Source organism: Pogonomyrmex barbatus, unplaced genomic scaffold (assembly GCF_055798465.1).
Source record: "Pogonomyrmex barbatus isolate J1 unplaced genomic scaffold, ASM5579846v1 scaffold4, whole genome shotgun sequence".
NCBI lineage: Eukaryota > Metazoa > Arthropoda > Insecta > Hymenoptera > Formicidae > Pogonomyrmex > Pogonomyrmex barbatus.
The window spans coordinates 621,888-639,711 of NW_028297138.1; the positions used below are offsets into that span (position 1 = coordinate 621,888).

The window sequence follows — 17,824 nt, forward strand, 5'->3', positions numbered from 1 at the left end:
ATAGGAAAATTATAGAAAAGTGGGAAAAAATTGGATTTAAAAATTTAATTTTACAAAATTTTTATATTATACTTTTTCTTACAATTAGAGAAATAAATATTTTTATTACATTTTTTCTTAATAACTAAACGCAAATTTACATTTGTAATTTTACATTTTCTAATCGAAACTGCGTATAATATACATTTTTCAAATTACATTTTTTCTTAAATTTAATACTAAAATAAACTATGACTAAAATAAAAAAAAATCTTAATTTTTACATGCATATTTATCCTGTATACATATTTACACTTGCGGGAGGACGGGGAAAATCCGAGCCTTAACCTAATTTAATTTTAAGTAAAATATTATATCGTAAAACCGTAGGGATAAGAAAGACGATTGTCGATGAATCTGCGCTTTAATAAAACAAGAGCACACGTTTTTATCTCGTTTCGTGTTATTACTTCGTGAAACGCGATGCGGCGAATTGTCTTAAATCGCAGATTTATCTCTTCCTCCTCCTCTTTTTCCCTATTTAATAATAAATTATAAATACTCTTAAAACTAAGCAGCCTCGAGTTTTCAAAATTTAATTTAATCCCCTTTATCTTGCATATTTCATATTTTCGTGCATCCGGTATACGTACCACGTACGCGTAAAACTTCGACTCGCCAGATACAAACGCCTCGATGAAGCTACCATGCCCGTAACTCTCGAGTTCGTCGGTCATGTCACCCAAAAAATTACCTGTACGCGGTTCGTACTTCTCGGGAGTACCGCTGCTCGTATATATACAAGAATTTGTATCGTAATATAATACGCGACGATCTAATTTTTCTAAATATTCATATAATTTTAATCGCGCCTGTACCGTCGTGTATGCCGCTATCACCACGTTAGTTATCGGCGAAGGTACCATCGCTTCGCTCTTTAACTGCCATCGTATTTAACGCCAAACGTATATCGCATCCTCATTGACGGGCAATACACCGACTATCTCGTGTTCAGGATTCGACAGCAATTCGGCGAAACGCTGAGGGGATCTTATTATTTCCATATTCGACAGGTTACTCCGCTGGCCGAATTTCCCCCAAAACGAATTAAGACAGAGTTTGGCGACGGAGCGTAAGCCGGGATTATGTACGATGTTGTTTTTATCGAGAATGATACTCTCGGTTGCTTCATACTCCCGCAGGTAGCATTCTTTAGCAACGTCGTCGTTGCATTCGCTCGGCCACCCACTCACCTCTTGTTTCAGTTGCAAAAAAGTGTTGATATGTTCAGCAAACAACCCTCCCTGACGCGTTTCGGGGTTATATTGCGTGGATTTGTACTGCCAAATTTCGCCTACCCGCGTCACGAGATATCCTTTTTCGACTGCTTTGTGTAATTCTCAGGACGTGCCCTTGAACTCACGCTCCGCAAGATCATCGTGCACGCGTCGCGAGAAAATGATTCACAACATGTACGGCAAAGAGCAAATAATAATTTGCCGCGTACGCGATACGGTAGTATCGGGTGGAAGAGATCACGCGGGGAGAGTACTCGGCAACGTACGAGACCCTTGATCGGAGTAAAATTAAAATTTGGCGTGATTCCAATTAAACCGGCGCATTCCTCGCTCACATAAATATCCGGATGATCAATTAAGAAAACTCCGGTCTTGAGTACGTACGGATACAGAGAACATACGTCTACGTACCGTATCTTCTCGTATCTCGCCCGTAACCTCGTATCAAGTCGCGATATTGCCGGTGCGTCCACCGAAAAATGCATCGCGAGGATCGAGAGGTGGGATTTGGACCATGAGGTGATTTTCAAGAAATTCTCGCATCTCTCGATTCCTGCGCATTTCTTCCTCGAAAACGCCCACTCTCATTTTTCCGTTAGGATATATCCTTGACGACGTAATCGCTTAGACGCTGCAACCATTCGTTCGTAACGCGCGTCAAACGTATCGTTAAAATTTTTAAGCGTTTTATCACGGTATAATGGGTAGCAAGACGGACATCCGTGAAAAAAGCAACCGTGAAATTGCAAGACATGACGCCGCGTCTCACCCCCATTCTCGCATTCGTAATACCCGTCAACGAGCATGCCTTCCGCTAAACGATACTCGCGTCCGCATCCCGCGTGAATTATCCGATGATCGATCTTACGTTCCTTCAAAATTAACCATTGCACGGCTTTGCGCGACTGGTTATCTTTAAACCTGTATCTATCCATCCGAAGGAATGATTCCTATTCCTCCTTCGCGCAAAAAGTTTTTCCGAAAAACTCTCATGCACGTTGAAGCGATAGTTGTACATTCCTCGAATGGACACACGCTGTAAGAATATTTTTCGGAAGGCCATGCATGCTCGGCGAAGGATATCAACATCAGTGCGATAATACTCGAGTATTTCACGTTGGAAATCAAATATTACATTTTTTCCCGACATTTCTGCGTGCCACGCGAGAAAACGATTGCGTTCCTCTGTTCGCATTGTTTCGGGCGCGTAATAACGCACATCGGGTAGTGGACCGGCATATGTTTGATTATCGGCAGTATTAAATAAGTGCGGAAAGACACCTTTGTCACAATTATCCGATAACCCGAAGGCTTTCGGTAATTCCGACAAGCGTATAGGCATATAGTTAATACTGTCGATAAATTTTATGTGATTTACTGTTAAGACCATAATTTTTGTACCGTTCAAAATTATACGAGGTTCTAATCCGGAATAATTTTCTACAATGCCGAAGGATAAACTGTGCATCGAACGATTTCGCATTATGGGCTATACAAATAATACGTGTAAAATGTTTTGTAGAACGTGTTGCGAATTCGATAAATTGTTTTACTGGATCCTGCCGAAAAACAAATTCACGTACTCCGCACCACTCGCATCGCACCGACAAATTATCTATCTCCGCGCACGAATCACAAATCTGTTGCGCGACGCACAGAATCGGGACGTGAATTTTTATATCGGTTCCCTCAAGATTGATCTTGATGTATCTCAAAATCATAAAACACGAATGTTGCTCGCCACTTTTTGCATTCTCGCTCACCCGAGTTATTCTGCTCGCACTCTCTCGCGATTACAGAAGAATCTCCGCCGGACTCAACAATGGAGGATCTGTCTTCGCGAGAGAGAGGTTGCATGTAGCAAAGATGATTTACCGGTTTTTGCAAACTGCAAATTTTACAAAAAGAAACGCCGCATTCGTGTTTTTTTGTCGTTTTTATAACCCGCCCGCATCCTTCGCAGAGCCGAATAGTGTTACAAACGCTCGTCGGAGTTTTATTGTCATTACGACTTTGTCGTACGATGATGTTCGAAGCATGCGTTTCCGAAAAACGAATGTTTGCAAGTCTCGCACCTAACGAATTTTACGATTTCGCGTTGATCGCACGATGGCACGTTGTTACAACGAGAACATTTATTTGAACAGCGGTGACCCCTTTCTTCACGATACCCGATATTACATGGTATATAATCCCTTCTACTCCCCGCGGCTGCTTTTAAATTTAAAATAGGGCTATAATGTCGTTGTTGTTCGTGATATATAATATTTAATCGATATAAAGATTCGCGTTCTAGAGAGGCGAGTATCGTGCTTCCGTCGAATAAAGGTCTCTCGCCGCGTCCAAAAGTAGCAGAATTATAAACAATAATGACGATATCGGATGTGGCGAGAAAGCATTGGAAACATTCTATTTCCCGAATCCCGCAACCCTCCGGTGGAATGGTGACACCAGCTCTCCTCGTCAAATCCAACGCGAGCTCGCGTTGTAATGAGGAATTCTAATGTCTTACCACATTCCACCGCTCGTGAAGTTCTCCCGCACGCAACGTTCCGCGCGTGATAAATTTGTGCGGTCACGAGAGAGCGAGGAAAACATAAATTGTCCGAATTGGAGATTGTTAAAATCGAACGTTTTGCAACGTCTTCCCGTGTAAGTTTATTCGAAACGCGTCCGCGACCTCTAGGCGTCGCGACATTGAAAACGCGTATGTTAAAATTCTGCGCGACATCGTAACCTCCGGAGCTTTGCGCTACCGAACTCACGAGATGCCAAATGTCCTCACGAGTTAAGTCGCGTGCCGGTCGAAACGATAATCTCGCCGGACCGTGCGTTAAATCCTCCGAATCGAATGAAAATCCCACGTAATCATGCGGTTTGGAGGTATGTAACACGTAGGCGTAAATTTCGGCGAATGCGTTTTCAAGCCAGTTATAAACATCGATTCCTTCGGGTAGCGGACGCAAACGGAATATCGCCTCTCTTCTTAATATTGCAAAATTTCTAAACCGGTGCGAATTTTCCCCGATCAATATTAAATTGTTAAAATTTCGTGCTTGTTCTCTTTCCTCCTCCTCTTCCACTTGTCCTCCTTCCTCCTCCTCTTCCACTTGACTTCCTTCTTCCATCGCCATCTCCTTCTCCTTCTCTTTCCTTTCTTCGTCTGTTGTTTCCTGTTCCTCCTCCACCTCCCCCTCCTCCAAATTTTCCTGAGCAGCAAGTCCTCCTCCACGCTGCGGCTCTTTGATGTTCGCTTCTGTACAAAAATTACAAAAATTAGAATTTTATAGAAAATACTTCGAGATTGCTTAGAATATTATATTCGTATTTAATTTAATAAACATACATATTTTTCTGAGATAACGCCTTTTATCGCCGGCTTCTTCTCACGTAGAGAATAAGACTGGGAGGAATTCCTATTAAAAAATTCGATAATTTAAAATTAAATACGAACATAAATCGAGAAATTAAGATAAAAGATTATATACCAGTCGGTATTTCTCTAATTTCCTCTTCGCCTTCTTCGGGTTCTTCCTCGCGTTCCTCCATCTCCTCTTTCTCCCCCTCCTCTTCCTCCTCTTTCTCCCTCTCCTCTTTTTCTTCCTGCTCCTCTTCTTCTTTCTGCACTTCTTCTTCTTCCCCTTCTTCCTCGCTCCAAATTCTTTCCTCTGGGATTATGAGGGAGTACATATGATCGTATTCTAAGAAAAAATATATCGTAAATTTTTATTTTTGATATTATTATTATGTCCTTTGATTAATAAAGATATTATGTACTTTAATTAATATTTTTTCTCTATTAACTTACCAGATGAAAACACACGCTGATCGAGAGTACTTACCGCCGCATCTAAAAACAGAGTTGTATTAAGATTTTCTAGCTTTTACCATTTGTTTTTAAGATTATTTATTAAAAATGTAAACCTACCAGATGATAGTTGGATAATTTCCAGAGGCGCCTTTTCCTCCTCCTCCTCCTCCTCCTCCTCCTCCAATTCCTGTGCAGGTAAAATACGAGCCCTTCCTAAAAGCATTTAATATTTTAATCTTAAAAAATTGTAAAAATTACATTTTAACATTCTTCCTAGCTAGTTTTTAGCGAAATTATTTACGTGCTGGTCCTGCTTCTGGCTCGTCCTCCGCGCGTCGCCTCCGAATCTGCGTGAGTGGATACACTATCGCTGTAGCTCTTTGACGCGCATTTCTTGCTACAATTTATTATTAAAAATTAGCTAAACCACGAGTTCGATATACGAGTTACTTTTATGGAAATAATAGAGAGCCACTTACCATTATGGAGATGAGAGAGGAGATTTTGAATGTGTCCATCCACCATCTTCCTTCTCGTTTCCAACCGCACGTCGCGTTTCAATTATTTCTCCGGCAATCCGGAAATCCGGAATAAACGCTCGTCGTCAGCGAAGTGTCCCAATTGATACAGCACTCCTAATATTATATCTGAACACTCACACGAAAAACGCGTAAAAACTAGATAATTATCATCGAGCGAAACATTGGATATTTTAGACAAAAATTTGTCCTCGTTTATGCGGATATCCAACCTCAATGCTAGCTTTATGATTTTTCTAATAACTACACATTTTTCGCACAAAATATCGCGAACACAAACTTTTAAATTCTGCACGACAAAACCAAAGTGAAACACAGCAGAGTTCAACTCGGGAATAGATTTCCAATAGCGCAAGACGCACTATTTATAGGGAAAATCTTTTTCAAAAGAGATTTATAAAAAATTATAGAATTATCTTGTAGTTTCGAGAGCGTGAGAATAAAAATGCTATCTCAGCCCAAATAATAAATCATTTTTTCTTGAAAAATTTATATTACTTGTAGCTTGACCCTTTTTCGATTTCACTTTTTTTTTGTTTATTAACGGCGTATAAACGGCGCCAGATATATAACACGTCCAAATAAATAATTATTTAAATTTGGGGAAAGTTCTCGCTTCTTCAAATTTTTAAACATTTAACAAATTAAACATTAATAAATTTTAAACATTTATAAAATATTTCTTACTCGTACTTCTATTGTATATTTCGTTACTTTCTTCTTCTTCTTGAAATAATTTCCGCATGATTTTATGATGATTTTTTTTTTAAATTTTCTCATCTAATACCCTGACACGTTCGAACGTGATCGAATCTGTAATATTCGCTTTATTCGAAAAAATTCTTTCCTTGTTGAAAAAGAGCAAAAAGGGTAAAATTATAGTTTATTCGAATGTTCAATAATTTATTTATTTAAAATTTTTCTCATCTAACATCCAAGACTCACGCGTGTTCGAACATGATCGAATCTGTAATAATTCTGTTATTCGAGAAAAATTTTTCCTTGAAAAAAAGCAGAGACAAAGCGAAAAGACGCGTTTCTTCTAGAATCTACGGTTTAACTGTATATTATTTATAAAACGTACTTTTTTGTTTATTTCAAAGGGAGGGGAAGATGCGAAATAAATAGGTAATGTTGTAGCGCTACACTGCTTCACTCGAGTATCGACTCGACTATTCGAAGTGTCTACTTCGAAAATATCCCTCCGAGTTTTCATTTGTTAAAAGTGGATATTTTGTTCAAAATTCTCTCATCGAGTAATATGGCCGGACAAGAAGCTGCGAATCCTGCTAAATTAGAAAATATTCGCAAGATATTCAAGAACTCTGTGCAAAATGTGGAACAAAATTTGCTGCTTTCTACGACGTACCTTCTCAATACCTCTCATACGAAGAAATTACACGTGGGATTACAATTATCTAAGGAAAAGATCTTCGAGCCTGTCGTTAAATTGAGTGGTAATTCTGCAGAAGGAATCAGCTTTGATCCGAATACGTGGCAGCAATTTCAAGACAGTATTCGGTACATGAGCGCATACTTTAACGGAAACAGCAAAAGCAAAGTAAATCCCATCGCGTTTGCAAACATATTCATCAACTTCACCTCTGCCTACGGAGCAAAAGCTGTATTGGTGAGCTGTATTGGTATAAGGAAAATGAAAATTTTCCTAAAGAAAACAGTACTGGAAATACATAAGCAGACTCGAAAACGAAGGAACAACCTCCGTCGAAAAAAAGGAAAACTTATTCCGTCGCAGTTGTAATGCAACAAGCTATTTTCCAAAGAATGGAGAATATCGTCAAATGTGTCGATGCTCGTATAAACCAGCTAGCATCCGTCGTCGATATTGTTAACAAGTGCGCATGTTATTTGATCAGGGGATAGAACTAAGTCTACCTAACAATTACATCGACGCCGATATCATCAAGCTCGCTGTCCGAGGCAAGCAAAAGGATATCGAACTTGCTGTGAGAACGCAAATAAATAATTTACCATTTTTGGATACATATTTTGATATTGTATTTTTAGAATTATAATTACATTGAAATTTAAAAAAATTACTACTATAATTTTATTGAATCGTGAGTTATAATTTTTATATAATAACCGAATCGTGTATTTAATTTTGTAACAAGAAGAATAACTCTGTAACAAACATATTCATATATATGCGAAAAATAAATTCAACTTATATTTGATAACATACATTCAAATTTACGTCATTTCTTTATTTTTCCCTTTATCCTAAATTTTTCACAATTCCTCTTTTTTGAAAGTCATTTACGCGAGTCTGTGCGTGTTTTCCTATTGTCTTCTACTACCTCTATGCTTTCCTGACTCACACATTTCTCTCTCTCTCTCTCTCTCTCTCTCTCTCTCTCTCTCTCTCTCTCTCTCTCTCTGCCTTCAGTATGCTTGCATAATTATCGTCACGTCGAAAGAAAATTTTTTCAGCCAATGTGTTTGTGGATAGGATAAAATCCTCGTATAACTCCAAGTTCGTCATCGTCGTCGTCGTCGTCAGAAACCTCTAGTGTGAACCTGTCCGTTCCTGTTTTCCACCCCCAAATACTGTACGACACGCTGAATAATTCTAACGGTTATTACACTCCGACAAACCTCACATCTTCAAAACCTATATCCACTTGTAACCTGCATTTTCTCCATACAAAAAATGTCAAACGAGTCGAGAAATTTATCTAAATTCACCGACTATGAGGCGCCGAGAAACCTTTCACCCTAAGAAAAACGTGATTCTTCATATACAGCCAATAAAATTCCACAAAAAATTAGTTTTCTTCTCATCGTTCCATCCCGCGTGTCACAAAAAATCGCATTCCATTCTCAACAAATATATTCCTTTTACAAACCCGCCATATTTCTTTTCGCAAACGCCATTTTGTTTTCGGACTCCGAACGGTTCCAGACACTTTCTTCCCTTCCCCTACTTTTTCGTCTAGCATTTCGACAACCAATCGCACACATGGGGCACTATGGGTAGAGCCAATCACGCGCCGGGCAGCTACGGAGCCAACCAATCAGAACGCTTCCACTAATTACTTAATTATTATCTCCCATCCTCACTGATCAATCAGAACGCTCCATTTCCACTGGGCTGCCAGTTTTTGACTGTCGGGGGTCACGCCCCTGGCGCCAGTGGGAAGGTGGTGGGAGTTTGTTTTGACGCGCTATAGTGCCCCACTTACTACTACTCTCCTTCCTGTCCCTCCTCCGTGACTGTTTCCTTTCCTTTCTGTTCCGCCTGACGCTCCGCCATGTTTTTCATATCGGACGAGCCCCCAAAAATGTCGCACTCGCGGCGGGTTCGCTCGCGTCACTCTCGCGCAAGGAAAGGAGAGATGGTTAAAAAGGAAACACACTTTATTAAATACTAAGCACAGGAGCGATAACAAGAGCTTTACGCAGTTAAATAATAATTCGCCGCGATACAGCTCAAACTCGTGCGCCGCGCCGACGACTCTCTCGCCAAAACAAACACTTGACAACCGCTTGACGACCGCTTAACGACCGCGTCGGCAAGGAATGATCTTCAAGTTGGAAATGTATGAGGGTAGCGTCGAGTGGAACACTCGTAACTACTCGGTCGTAGCAATATAATTTACAAGCAAACCTTTAGAACATCTATGAATTTCCCATTGTTTTCAATCATAGCTGATTTAGTATTAAGAGATTTGGAAGAAAGCGTGCTCGAGATTGTTGAGGTCCGTTTATTGTTCTTTTATAGATACGTCGATGATATTGCAATGACCATTCCTTTCAAATTGATTGGTGAGATTCTTGGAAAGTTCAACTCGTATCACCCTAGATTACAATTTACTGCTGAGGTGGAGGGAAGCAAGTTGAATTTTTTCAATTTGATCTTAAAAGTTGTTAATAAGAACGTTGAAATTAATTGATTTCATAAACCCAAACATTCTCAGAGAGGTACTTCAATTTTCACTCTCAGCATCCTCTCGCCAGAGGCACTATTGCTGGACTCATCGATAGACTATTCTTACTATCTCACCCGAAATATCATCAAAAGAACTTGAATTTGGTGATCACGATTTTGTTAATGAACGATTATCCTCTCAACTTTATCTTTGATAATATTCAATCAAGATTAAAAATTCTATTCAAACGAGATAGATTAAGCATGCCAAATGCAATCACAAGGAACAAAATGGTTCACTTTACCTTTTATTCCGGGAATTGCGACTAAATTTAAAAAAGCCAAAGTTAAAAACTTAAAATTGCCATTGATTTCAACGCAAAACCCGCGTTCTTTAGTATGAATAAGTTGAGAGACATGATTCATAAACGCTCTGCCAGCACATTTCAAAAGAATGTAGTGTACAAAATCTGCTGCAACGCATTGCGATGCGTGCTATGTCGAACAAACTATGAGACAATTAAAAACAAGACTGCATGAACACCAAAATCATATACGGAAAAACACGATTACACATTCAGTCATTATCGAGCACGGATTAGATTAGATCATGAATTTGACTGGAACGATGTGAAGGTATTAGACTGTGAACGTAATTTGCAGAAGCGATTGATTTCAGAAATGCTTTTCATTAAAAGACAGAATACTAGCCTAAATTCACTGATACTGAATTCTTGTATCATACATACGTTTCCGTCTTGAGAAAACTGTAATCTCGGTTTTGTTTTGATTGCGAGTTGTCGACTTGACGAGTCGACTTGAAGAGTCATTGCGTTAAGCTCAGGGCATGCGGATGCAATGACTCTTCAAAGCCTGTGCGGTGTGCTGCTCGATGCGAACTGTGCCACACTCCCGCGCATGCTTTCTCCTGTAAAGTGTGAACTGTGTTCATTTGATAATTGACAAGTCCTTAATGATCATTCTTTCATTTCTTTTAGGATGACATATATGTACGGTCATAATAATTTTAATTAACGATTTTAACATCAATGAGCGCATCGGATGAACACAGGATCTTATTTTTATATTCACTGAAGATAGAGAGAGAAATTCAAGATTCAAACTTGAGTCAAAATGTCTGTATTATATATTAAATTTGTAATAAAGAGTGTTAATTAATAAGAAGGGAAGATGTGCGTCATGGCGGAGTCCGACCACGAACCAGTCATGAAAACTCGTAATTATTTTGCGAAAAAATATCACCTCAGCCAGGAATCGAACCTGGATTTCCTGCTTACCGGGCAGGCATCTTATCCTTTCGACTACCGAGGCATGTGATGATATTAATTACGCACTGTGAACAGCGCTGATTCTCATTTGCTTTAATTTCCACATTATATTTAACACCGAGAATCACTTTATTAATATTTTTAAGGATTCCCTAATAAAAACATCCGTGTAGACGTGAGAAGTGCGCGTTCGCGATCGAATCAAAGGCATTGTTGTTTTTTTCTGCGATGCTGATTGGCCGGTCGATGTTGACGATTAAGATTGCTTCAATTTTGCGATGATAGTCGGTGACAGCTCGTGTCATGACGTGGGAGAGCGTATAAGAAAAAATGTTAAAAAAGCGTATAGAAAAAAGGTTGAAAATATTTTTAATGATTGAAGAGAAAAGAATCGTTTGGAAGAAGATCTCGCTTTTCCGCGATGTCGATTGGGTCTCTTGTTGCGCTAATTTCATGAGTTTAAGAGTGGCTGTCATTAAAGAGGTTTTAAGCTTCGTACATTGAAGAGGTTTAACAGATTAATTGAAAATGAAATAAAGAAAAGAGAATGGACGAGAGAAGAAAGAAGAGACTTCTTCATAATTGTTACAGACAAGTTTTACTGTTTTTATTACAATCTCTCTAATTTCTCATTTCAGCATTTATTAAATAAAAAGTATGATAATAATTAGTCACATCTTTTAAAGTACCTTACAACAGTATTAGAATTCATTAAAAAATTCCTTACACGTCATAAACATTTTATTTTTAAATATAATTTTTTATTTATATAATATATATACTTGGTCTTAAGCATATATATGTGCGTATGTGTATTGCATGCGTGAATATTCGTGTCTAAAGTATAGCATTCATTTAGTTTATTTTATTTTATTCACAATCTACGAATTAAGACAAATTATTTGCACTAAAAATAATGTTTTGTAATACTATATATTATACCTATATCTATATCTTTTTATTTTTTTTCTTCTAATCTTTTTTCTTTTCTTTCTTTTAACTTTTATCTTTTATTTTTTTATCTTTATCTTTTTCGTGTGTGTGTGTGTGTGTGTGTGTGTGTGTGTGTGTGTGTGTGTGTGTGTGTGTGTGTGTGTGTGTGTGTAATTAGCTAGAATATAGTCTATTATAATATGTTCTACTAATTGATAAACAGTTATTGCGTTCATTTGATAATAAACACGTTTTTACATAACATTTTAATGAAAAATAATTGTAGTTAGAAAATATAACTTAATTAAGTGTATAGAAATATTGCAAGTTATTGTTTTTGTTATCATCTCAACGATTAAGAGTGATTGATCAATTGAATATTTACGGATATTATGGATAATTAATGAATTCCTCATTCCAGCATTTTGTGTTAAATAAAAAGTATAATAATAATTAGTCATATCTTTTAAAATATCTTACAGCAGCATTAGACAATTCATTAGAAAATTCTTTACACAATTCATAAACGTATTATTTTTAGATATAATTTTTTAGTTATATCAGGAGACACGGTAGTGTCTCGGATATCAGGTCAACCGAGAATATTACTGTGTGACTTTACATGTGTCGACGAGATGCGAACATTCGAAATTATCGGAACTCAATAATGGCTAAACTAATCAAGTTCTAAGTAAATTTGATCGATATCTTGAATTCGTAATATGAGTATATATACTTGGTCTTAAGCATATGCATGTACGTGCATGGTACGTATTGCATGGTGAATATTTGTTTCTATGTGTGTGTATCACTCATTCAGTTTATTTCATTTTATTTTCAATCTACGAATTAAGACAAATTATTTGTATTAGATGACATTTTATAATACTATATACATTCATTATCTTTTTATTCTCTTTCTTCTAATCTTTTACATTTTCAGGTTTATTATTTATTTCTACATGTCTTTCTATATATTATAAATATTAAAATTACTTTAAATCAAAGATGGCACATTCAAAACTTCAAAACGTACAAATAGTAAAAACAGAAATGAAAAAAATAAATCCAGTCAAATTATTTATTACAAATAAAAAATATTGGATATGATCCAAATATATGACTTTACAATGTAAGTACATATAAACTTATTTCTTAAAAATTGTATTATGCACTTATATTTAATTATAACATTTATAACTAAAAAATCATTACAATGTATCATTATAACAATGAGTTTATATATGTTACTTTAATAATACAAATTCTTATAACAATATATAACATTGATGTAATAATATTGATGTAACATTGATTTGTTGATTAATTGAGCAAACTCATGTAATATATATAAAATTGTCGCGTTCGCGGCGTTACTTCCAAAGCATGCCGCCATTGATACCAATAAATTTTGGCTGACAATCCTTTCGAAGAAACATCCTCCCAAGAAGGTCGCAAATAATTTTCTTTGGCAAGTAAAAACATTGCCAGTTCCTGATCCTCTATTTGAACCTTACGCCAATCCTCAGAAGAATCCTCACACAAAACAATACGAGCAACTACTTTATCCTCAGAAAGCCCTCTCTGAACTTCCACTTTAGTACAGAATCTACATTTTTCTTCTGCACAAGGGCGTCTCGAAAGACCATCGGCATTACTGTGTATAATCCCCTTTCGATGAGCAACATCAAAATCGTATTGTTGTAACCTTTCCGTCCAGCGAGCCAATTGTCCCTCCAAGTCTTTGAAGGACATCAACCATCTCAAAGAAGCATGATCAGTTCGAATAGAGAAACTCTTTCCGTACAAATAATGATGAAAGTGTTTCACCGATTCTACCAAAGCTAATAACTCTCTTCTTGTTGTGCAATAATTCTGCTCAGGCTTGTTCAAAACCCGACTATAATAAGCAATAACCCTCTCATAGCCGTCCTGAACTTGTGAAAGTATCGCCCCTATTCCAAAATCTGAAGCATCCGTATCCAAAATCATCTTTCCTTCCCCCTTCGGAAAGGAAAGAAGAGATGCAGACGTTAATGCCTCCTTTAACCTCAAAAATGCTTCTTGACATTGTTCGGTCCAATCAAATTTAGTCAAATTCTCAGTTAACTTAAACAGAGGCTTCGCAATTGAAGAAAATCCCTTAACAAACTTCCGATAATAAGAGCAAAATCCAAGAAAACTTTGGACCTGTTTCTTATTCTGAGGAACTGGTCACTCAGTGACCGCTTCAGTCTTCTCAGGATCCGTAGCGATCCCGGCAGAAGAAACAACATGACCCAAATATTTTACTTGTCTCCTAAATAAATCACATTTCTTTGAGTTAACACTAAGTTTCGCAGCACGAAATCTCAGAAGAACCTCTCTTAAATTCTCTTTCATTTTCTCAAAGATTTTGCCAAATACTATCACGTCATCTAAATAAACCAGGCAAATTTTCGAAAGTAAATCCCGAAGCCCATTCCATAAGACGTTCAAAGGTAGCCGGGGCATTACACAGACCAAAAGGCATTGCAACAAATTGCCAAAGTCCATTCCCCACAGAAAAAGCAGTCTTTTCCCTATCTTCGGGACGAATTTTCAGTTGCCAATAACCACTCTTCAAATCTAGAGTAGAAAACCAGGCATTTCCCGATAACTGATCAAGAAGATCGTCAACCCTTGGTAGCGGATAAGAATCTTTTTTCGTAACCGCATTCAATTTCCGAAAATCAACGCAAAATCTAAGAGATCCATCTTTCTTCTTTACCAAAACTGCTGGAGAAACCCAAGGGCTTGAAGATTCTTCAATTACTCCTTGTTCTTTCATGTCTTCCATAATTTTTTCAACTTCTGCGCATATGTATTGGGATTCTCCTAGGAACCTGTTTAATAGGACGAGAATCCATCAATTCAATTTTATGTTAAAGAACTTTATACTTTCCTGCAACGGCTTGCTCCGAAAACACGTCACGAAATTCTCACAACAACGTAGCGAAAACTATTCTCTGATCTACCTCCAACTCTCGGGAATTATTATTAAAGAATTCTTCCAACTCCGAGGGCACAGCTTCATCCTCTTGCTTAATCTGACGACAAAAATCTTCCCTTTGACCTCCACGGAGAAAAGATTCTATTACAGTTTGCATCCCTACTCGTGAAAAGAAATCCGCGCCCAAAATACAATCCTCTCCAATATCGGCAACGAAAATCGATAACTCTAAATTAAATCTCCCTAACTTTATCTTAGCGAACATTTTAAAACTGATCGGGACCCTTTCCCCCGTAGGATACCTCAAATTTTCTTCCTTTGCTGAAAAACGCTTCCCTTTTTTCCCTACAAATTTTCTGCTCACCAAGGTCATGTCGGAGCCCGTATCTAATTTAAAAAAACAGTCTCTCCCATTAAGAGAGCCTTGGAAAACAAAATTTCCTGATTTTTCACACCCTCTCTCGAAACGCCTACAAACACCCGGGGCATTTCTTCCATTTGTCGAGCCCACCCCTGAAAGTTCGACAAAACCTATTTTCTCTGTTGTGAAACAGAAAGTGATGGACACTTGGAACGGAAGTGCCCTTGTTTTCCGCACTGCCAACATTCCTTTTTTCCTTCAATTCTAAAATTCTTCTTTTTCTTAAAATTCAAACCCCTCATTCCACGAGATTCTACTTTGAACCCGTTTAAATCAGGATTGCTCTTATAATTCGAGCAATCTTTAACCTCTTTAAAATCAAAATTTCTCCGCTCTTTTAAACAATTCTCCCTAATAATTTTAATAGCCAAAGCTCTTTCTACCGCGGCTCTCAAAGATGTTAATCCTTCTAGCTGCAATGTCTGTTTAACATTCACATCAGACAGTGCAACTACAAATTGAGAACAAGCAATTTTGTCACGAACTCCGGGAGAACATTCAGGATAAGCTAATCGAGATAAACACTCGATATCCGAGCCTAATGCAGCTAAATCTTCTCCGAATCTCTGTTTTCGATTCGTAAATTGATAATAATAATTTTGCGAGAATAAATTTTCTCCAAAACGTAGCTCTAAACGCGCGACCAAATTTTCAAATTGAGAGTTCTCAAAATCCGTGCCCCCTTCCAAAATCGCACGCCCTTTTCCTCGGAGACATGACGCTAATACGACAGCCTTCTCCGCGTTTCCCAAATTATTCGCCCGCGCAATTAAATTAAACTGCGTAAGATATTCGCGCAACGGAACACTACCGTCATAAGTATCGGGCTTAAGTTTCAAGTCGGAACTAAAATTTGAAAAAGAAAATGACTGATATCGGACGTTGCGAAATCTCTTCCTGCGGACCGGGCATTGAAGATGTTTCCGTCTCTCGACGAGCGCGCTCCTCCCTCAGAGAGCGAAGCTCCTCCAGCGTCAAGCGAAGAATCTCCTCCAAGTTCGGAGACGCCTCCGGTCCTTCCGCTCGAGTACAGGCCCTTTTTCTTGCAGAGATCACTCTCCGACCTTTCGCCTCTTCCTGTCCAGTCCCCGTCTCTTCCGTTTGTCGCTCCGCCATTATCTCTCACACACACATATACGGATCGAAAAATTCGATCCCGGACGAGCCCCCAAAATTGTCGCGTTCGCGGCGTTACTTCCCGAGATCGCGATACTCGGCGGAGCGCTTTCGGAAAGGAAGAACACTGTTTAAAGAAAAGCTCGCTCTTTATTAAACTAACGGTACAACGGTACAGAAACGCGTCCGGCCACCGCGGAATCTGGCCGTGAAATCTGTGTCAGTCGGAGAACGACGCGTTGCCAAGGGCCAATCCTCTATTTAAACTCTTATCGATTGATATTGATTAATTTCACGGGGCAGCGCCGAACGGAACACCGCACGGCCGCAACAATATGATTATGTAATTCTTAATGTTTCACTCGATTTCATTTATTCAAAAATGTTTAAATTCTGAAATAATATAAAATTTATAAACATCTGTTGGACATTCTTAACTGCAATGCAAACATTGTTAGGCGTCAATAATCATATTCAAAGAATTTCTACATGCCATTAATGCCATTGATTAAAAGGCGAATTATATACATAATGTATATAATTGCTTCTATTAACTCATGTATATTTTCTATTGCATTTTTACATATAAATATTATATATTTTAAAAAACTGGCTTACTAATACATATGTACGTGACTTATCTGCACAAATACATTCTTCTCTCTCTCTCTCTCTCTCTCTCTCTCTCTCTCTCTCTGTCTTTGCTTAGGATCTTAAAAAAAGATTCTTTAAAAAGATTCTGTTAAAAAAATTTTTTAAAGGATTCTTATAAAATAATATTTTATTGTATTTTATTTTTATCTAATATTCTTTTTTACCAGATAATTAACTATGTTTATTGTTAATTCGAAATAATATCATTATACTATCTCGCCTGTATTCGTAATGTATAGTTACAAAAACTTTTGAGATCGTGTCATGATAAACATATTTAATGTAAATCAATAAAAAATTTACATTGCAGAATGAAGATTGTCTTTTTATAGAGTTTTTTGGTATAAACGGTATTTCAAAATTTTTTCCTACCATAATTTTATAAAAATAGTGAAGAAATAACTTTAAACAAATAAATAGTGTAACTTTTACATATTATATTAATTAAAAGTTTGAGCAGTTACATTTATAAACTGTAAAAAGGACACTTCTTATGTGTTAATTTTATCATGAAAATTGTATTAATTGTAACACAATTAACTTCAAATTAAGATCAAGGATACATTTCTTTTTTGTTGAAATATTAACATAGTGTCAGTGTTACTATTTAACACATCCAAATTTTGTGCTAAATTAATACAAAATTTTGAAAGGAACGTTTGAGACATGTGATTTATGTTAAATTCAACACATCTTTTCCAACACATTTTTGATGTAGCTGGTATAAAATATTTACATTAAATAACCTTTTTTCCGTCCCTCTTCCTCTCTCTCTCTCTCTTTCTCTTTCCTCTCTCTCTCTCTCTCTTTTTTTATTGTTTTTTTTATCTTTTTTTTCTCTTAACAAATTTTATATTAAATTTAGTTTTGTATTTAGATTAGTATTTATTTTCGAATTAAATTTTACATACGCAAGTTAGA

The 17,824-nt window shown here is 37.2% G+C and overlaps 1 protein-coding gene across 31 annotated transcripts in view; it reads right to left on the reverse strand.

Annotated features, from left to right (window-relative positions):
* pHCl-1 (pH-sensitive chloride channel 1) overlaps positions 1-17,824 on the reverse strand; it is a 1,184,550-nt gene that overhangs the window by 386,700 nt on the left and 780,026 nt on the right. For 9 of the 31 annotated variants that reach the window (XM_089080681.1, XM_089080679.1, XM_089080680.1 and 6 more), the window contains 5 exons: positions 5,390-5,485; positions 5,206-5,301; positions 5,086-5,127; positions 4,766-4,978; positions 504-4,533 (listed from right to left, as the gene is read on the reverse strand). The exons of 21 other annotated variants lie outside the window; for them this stretch is intronic. In XM_089080681.1, coding sequence (XP_088936807.1) covers positions 3,635-4,533; positions 4,766-4,978; positions 5,086-5,127; positions 5,206-5,301; positions 5,390-5,485 — 1,346 coding nt within the window. In that variant the 3' untranslated portion in view covers positions 504-3,634. Of the gene's footprint in view, positions 1-503; positions 4,534-4,623; positions 4,694-4,765; positions 4,979-5,085; positions 5,128-5,205; positions 5,302-5,389; positions 5,486-17,824 lie in introns of those variants that run through there. One more of the 31 variants, XM_089080689.1, reaches the window with a different exon arrangement.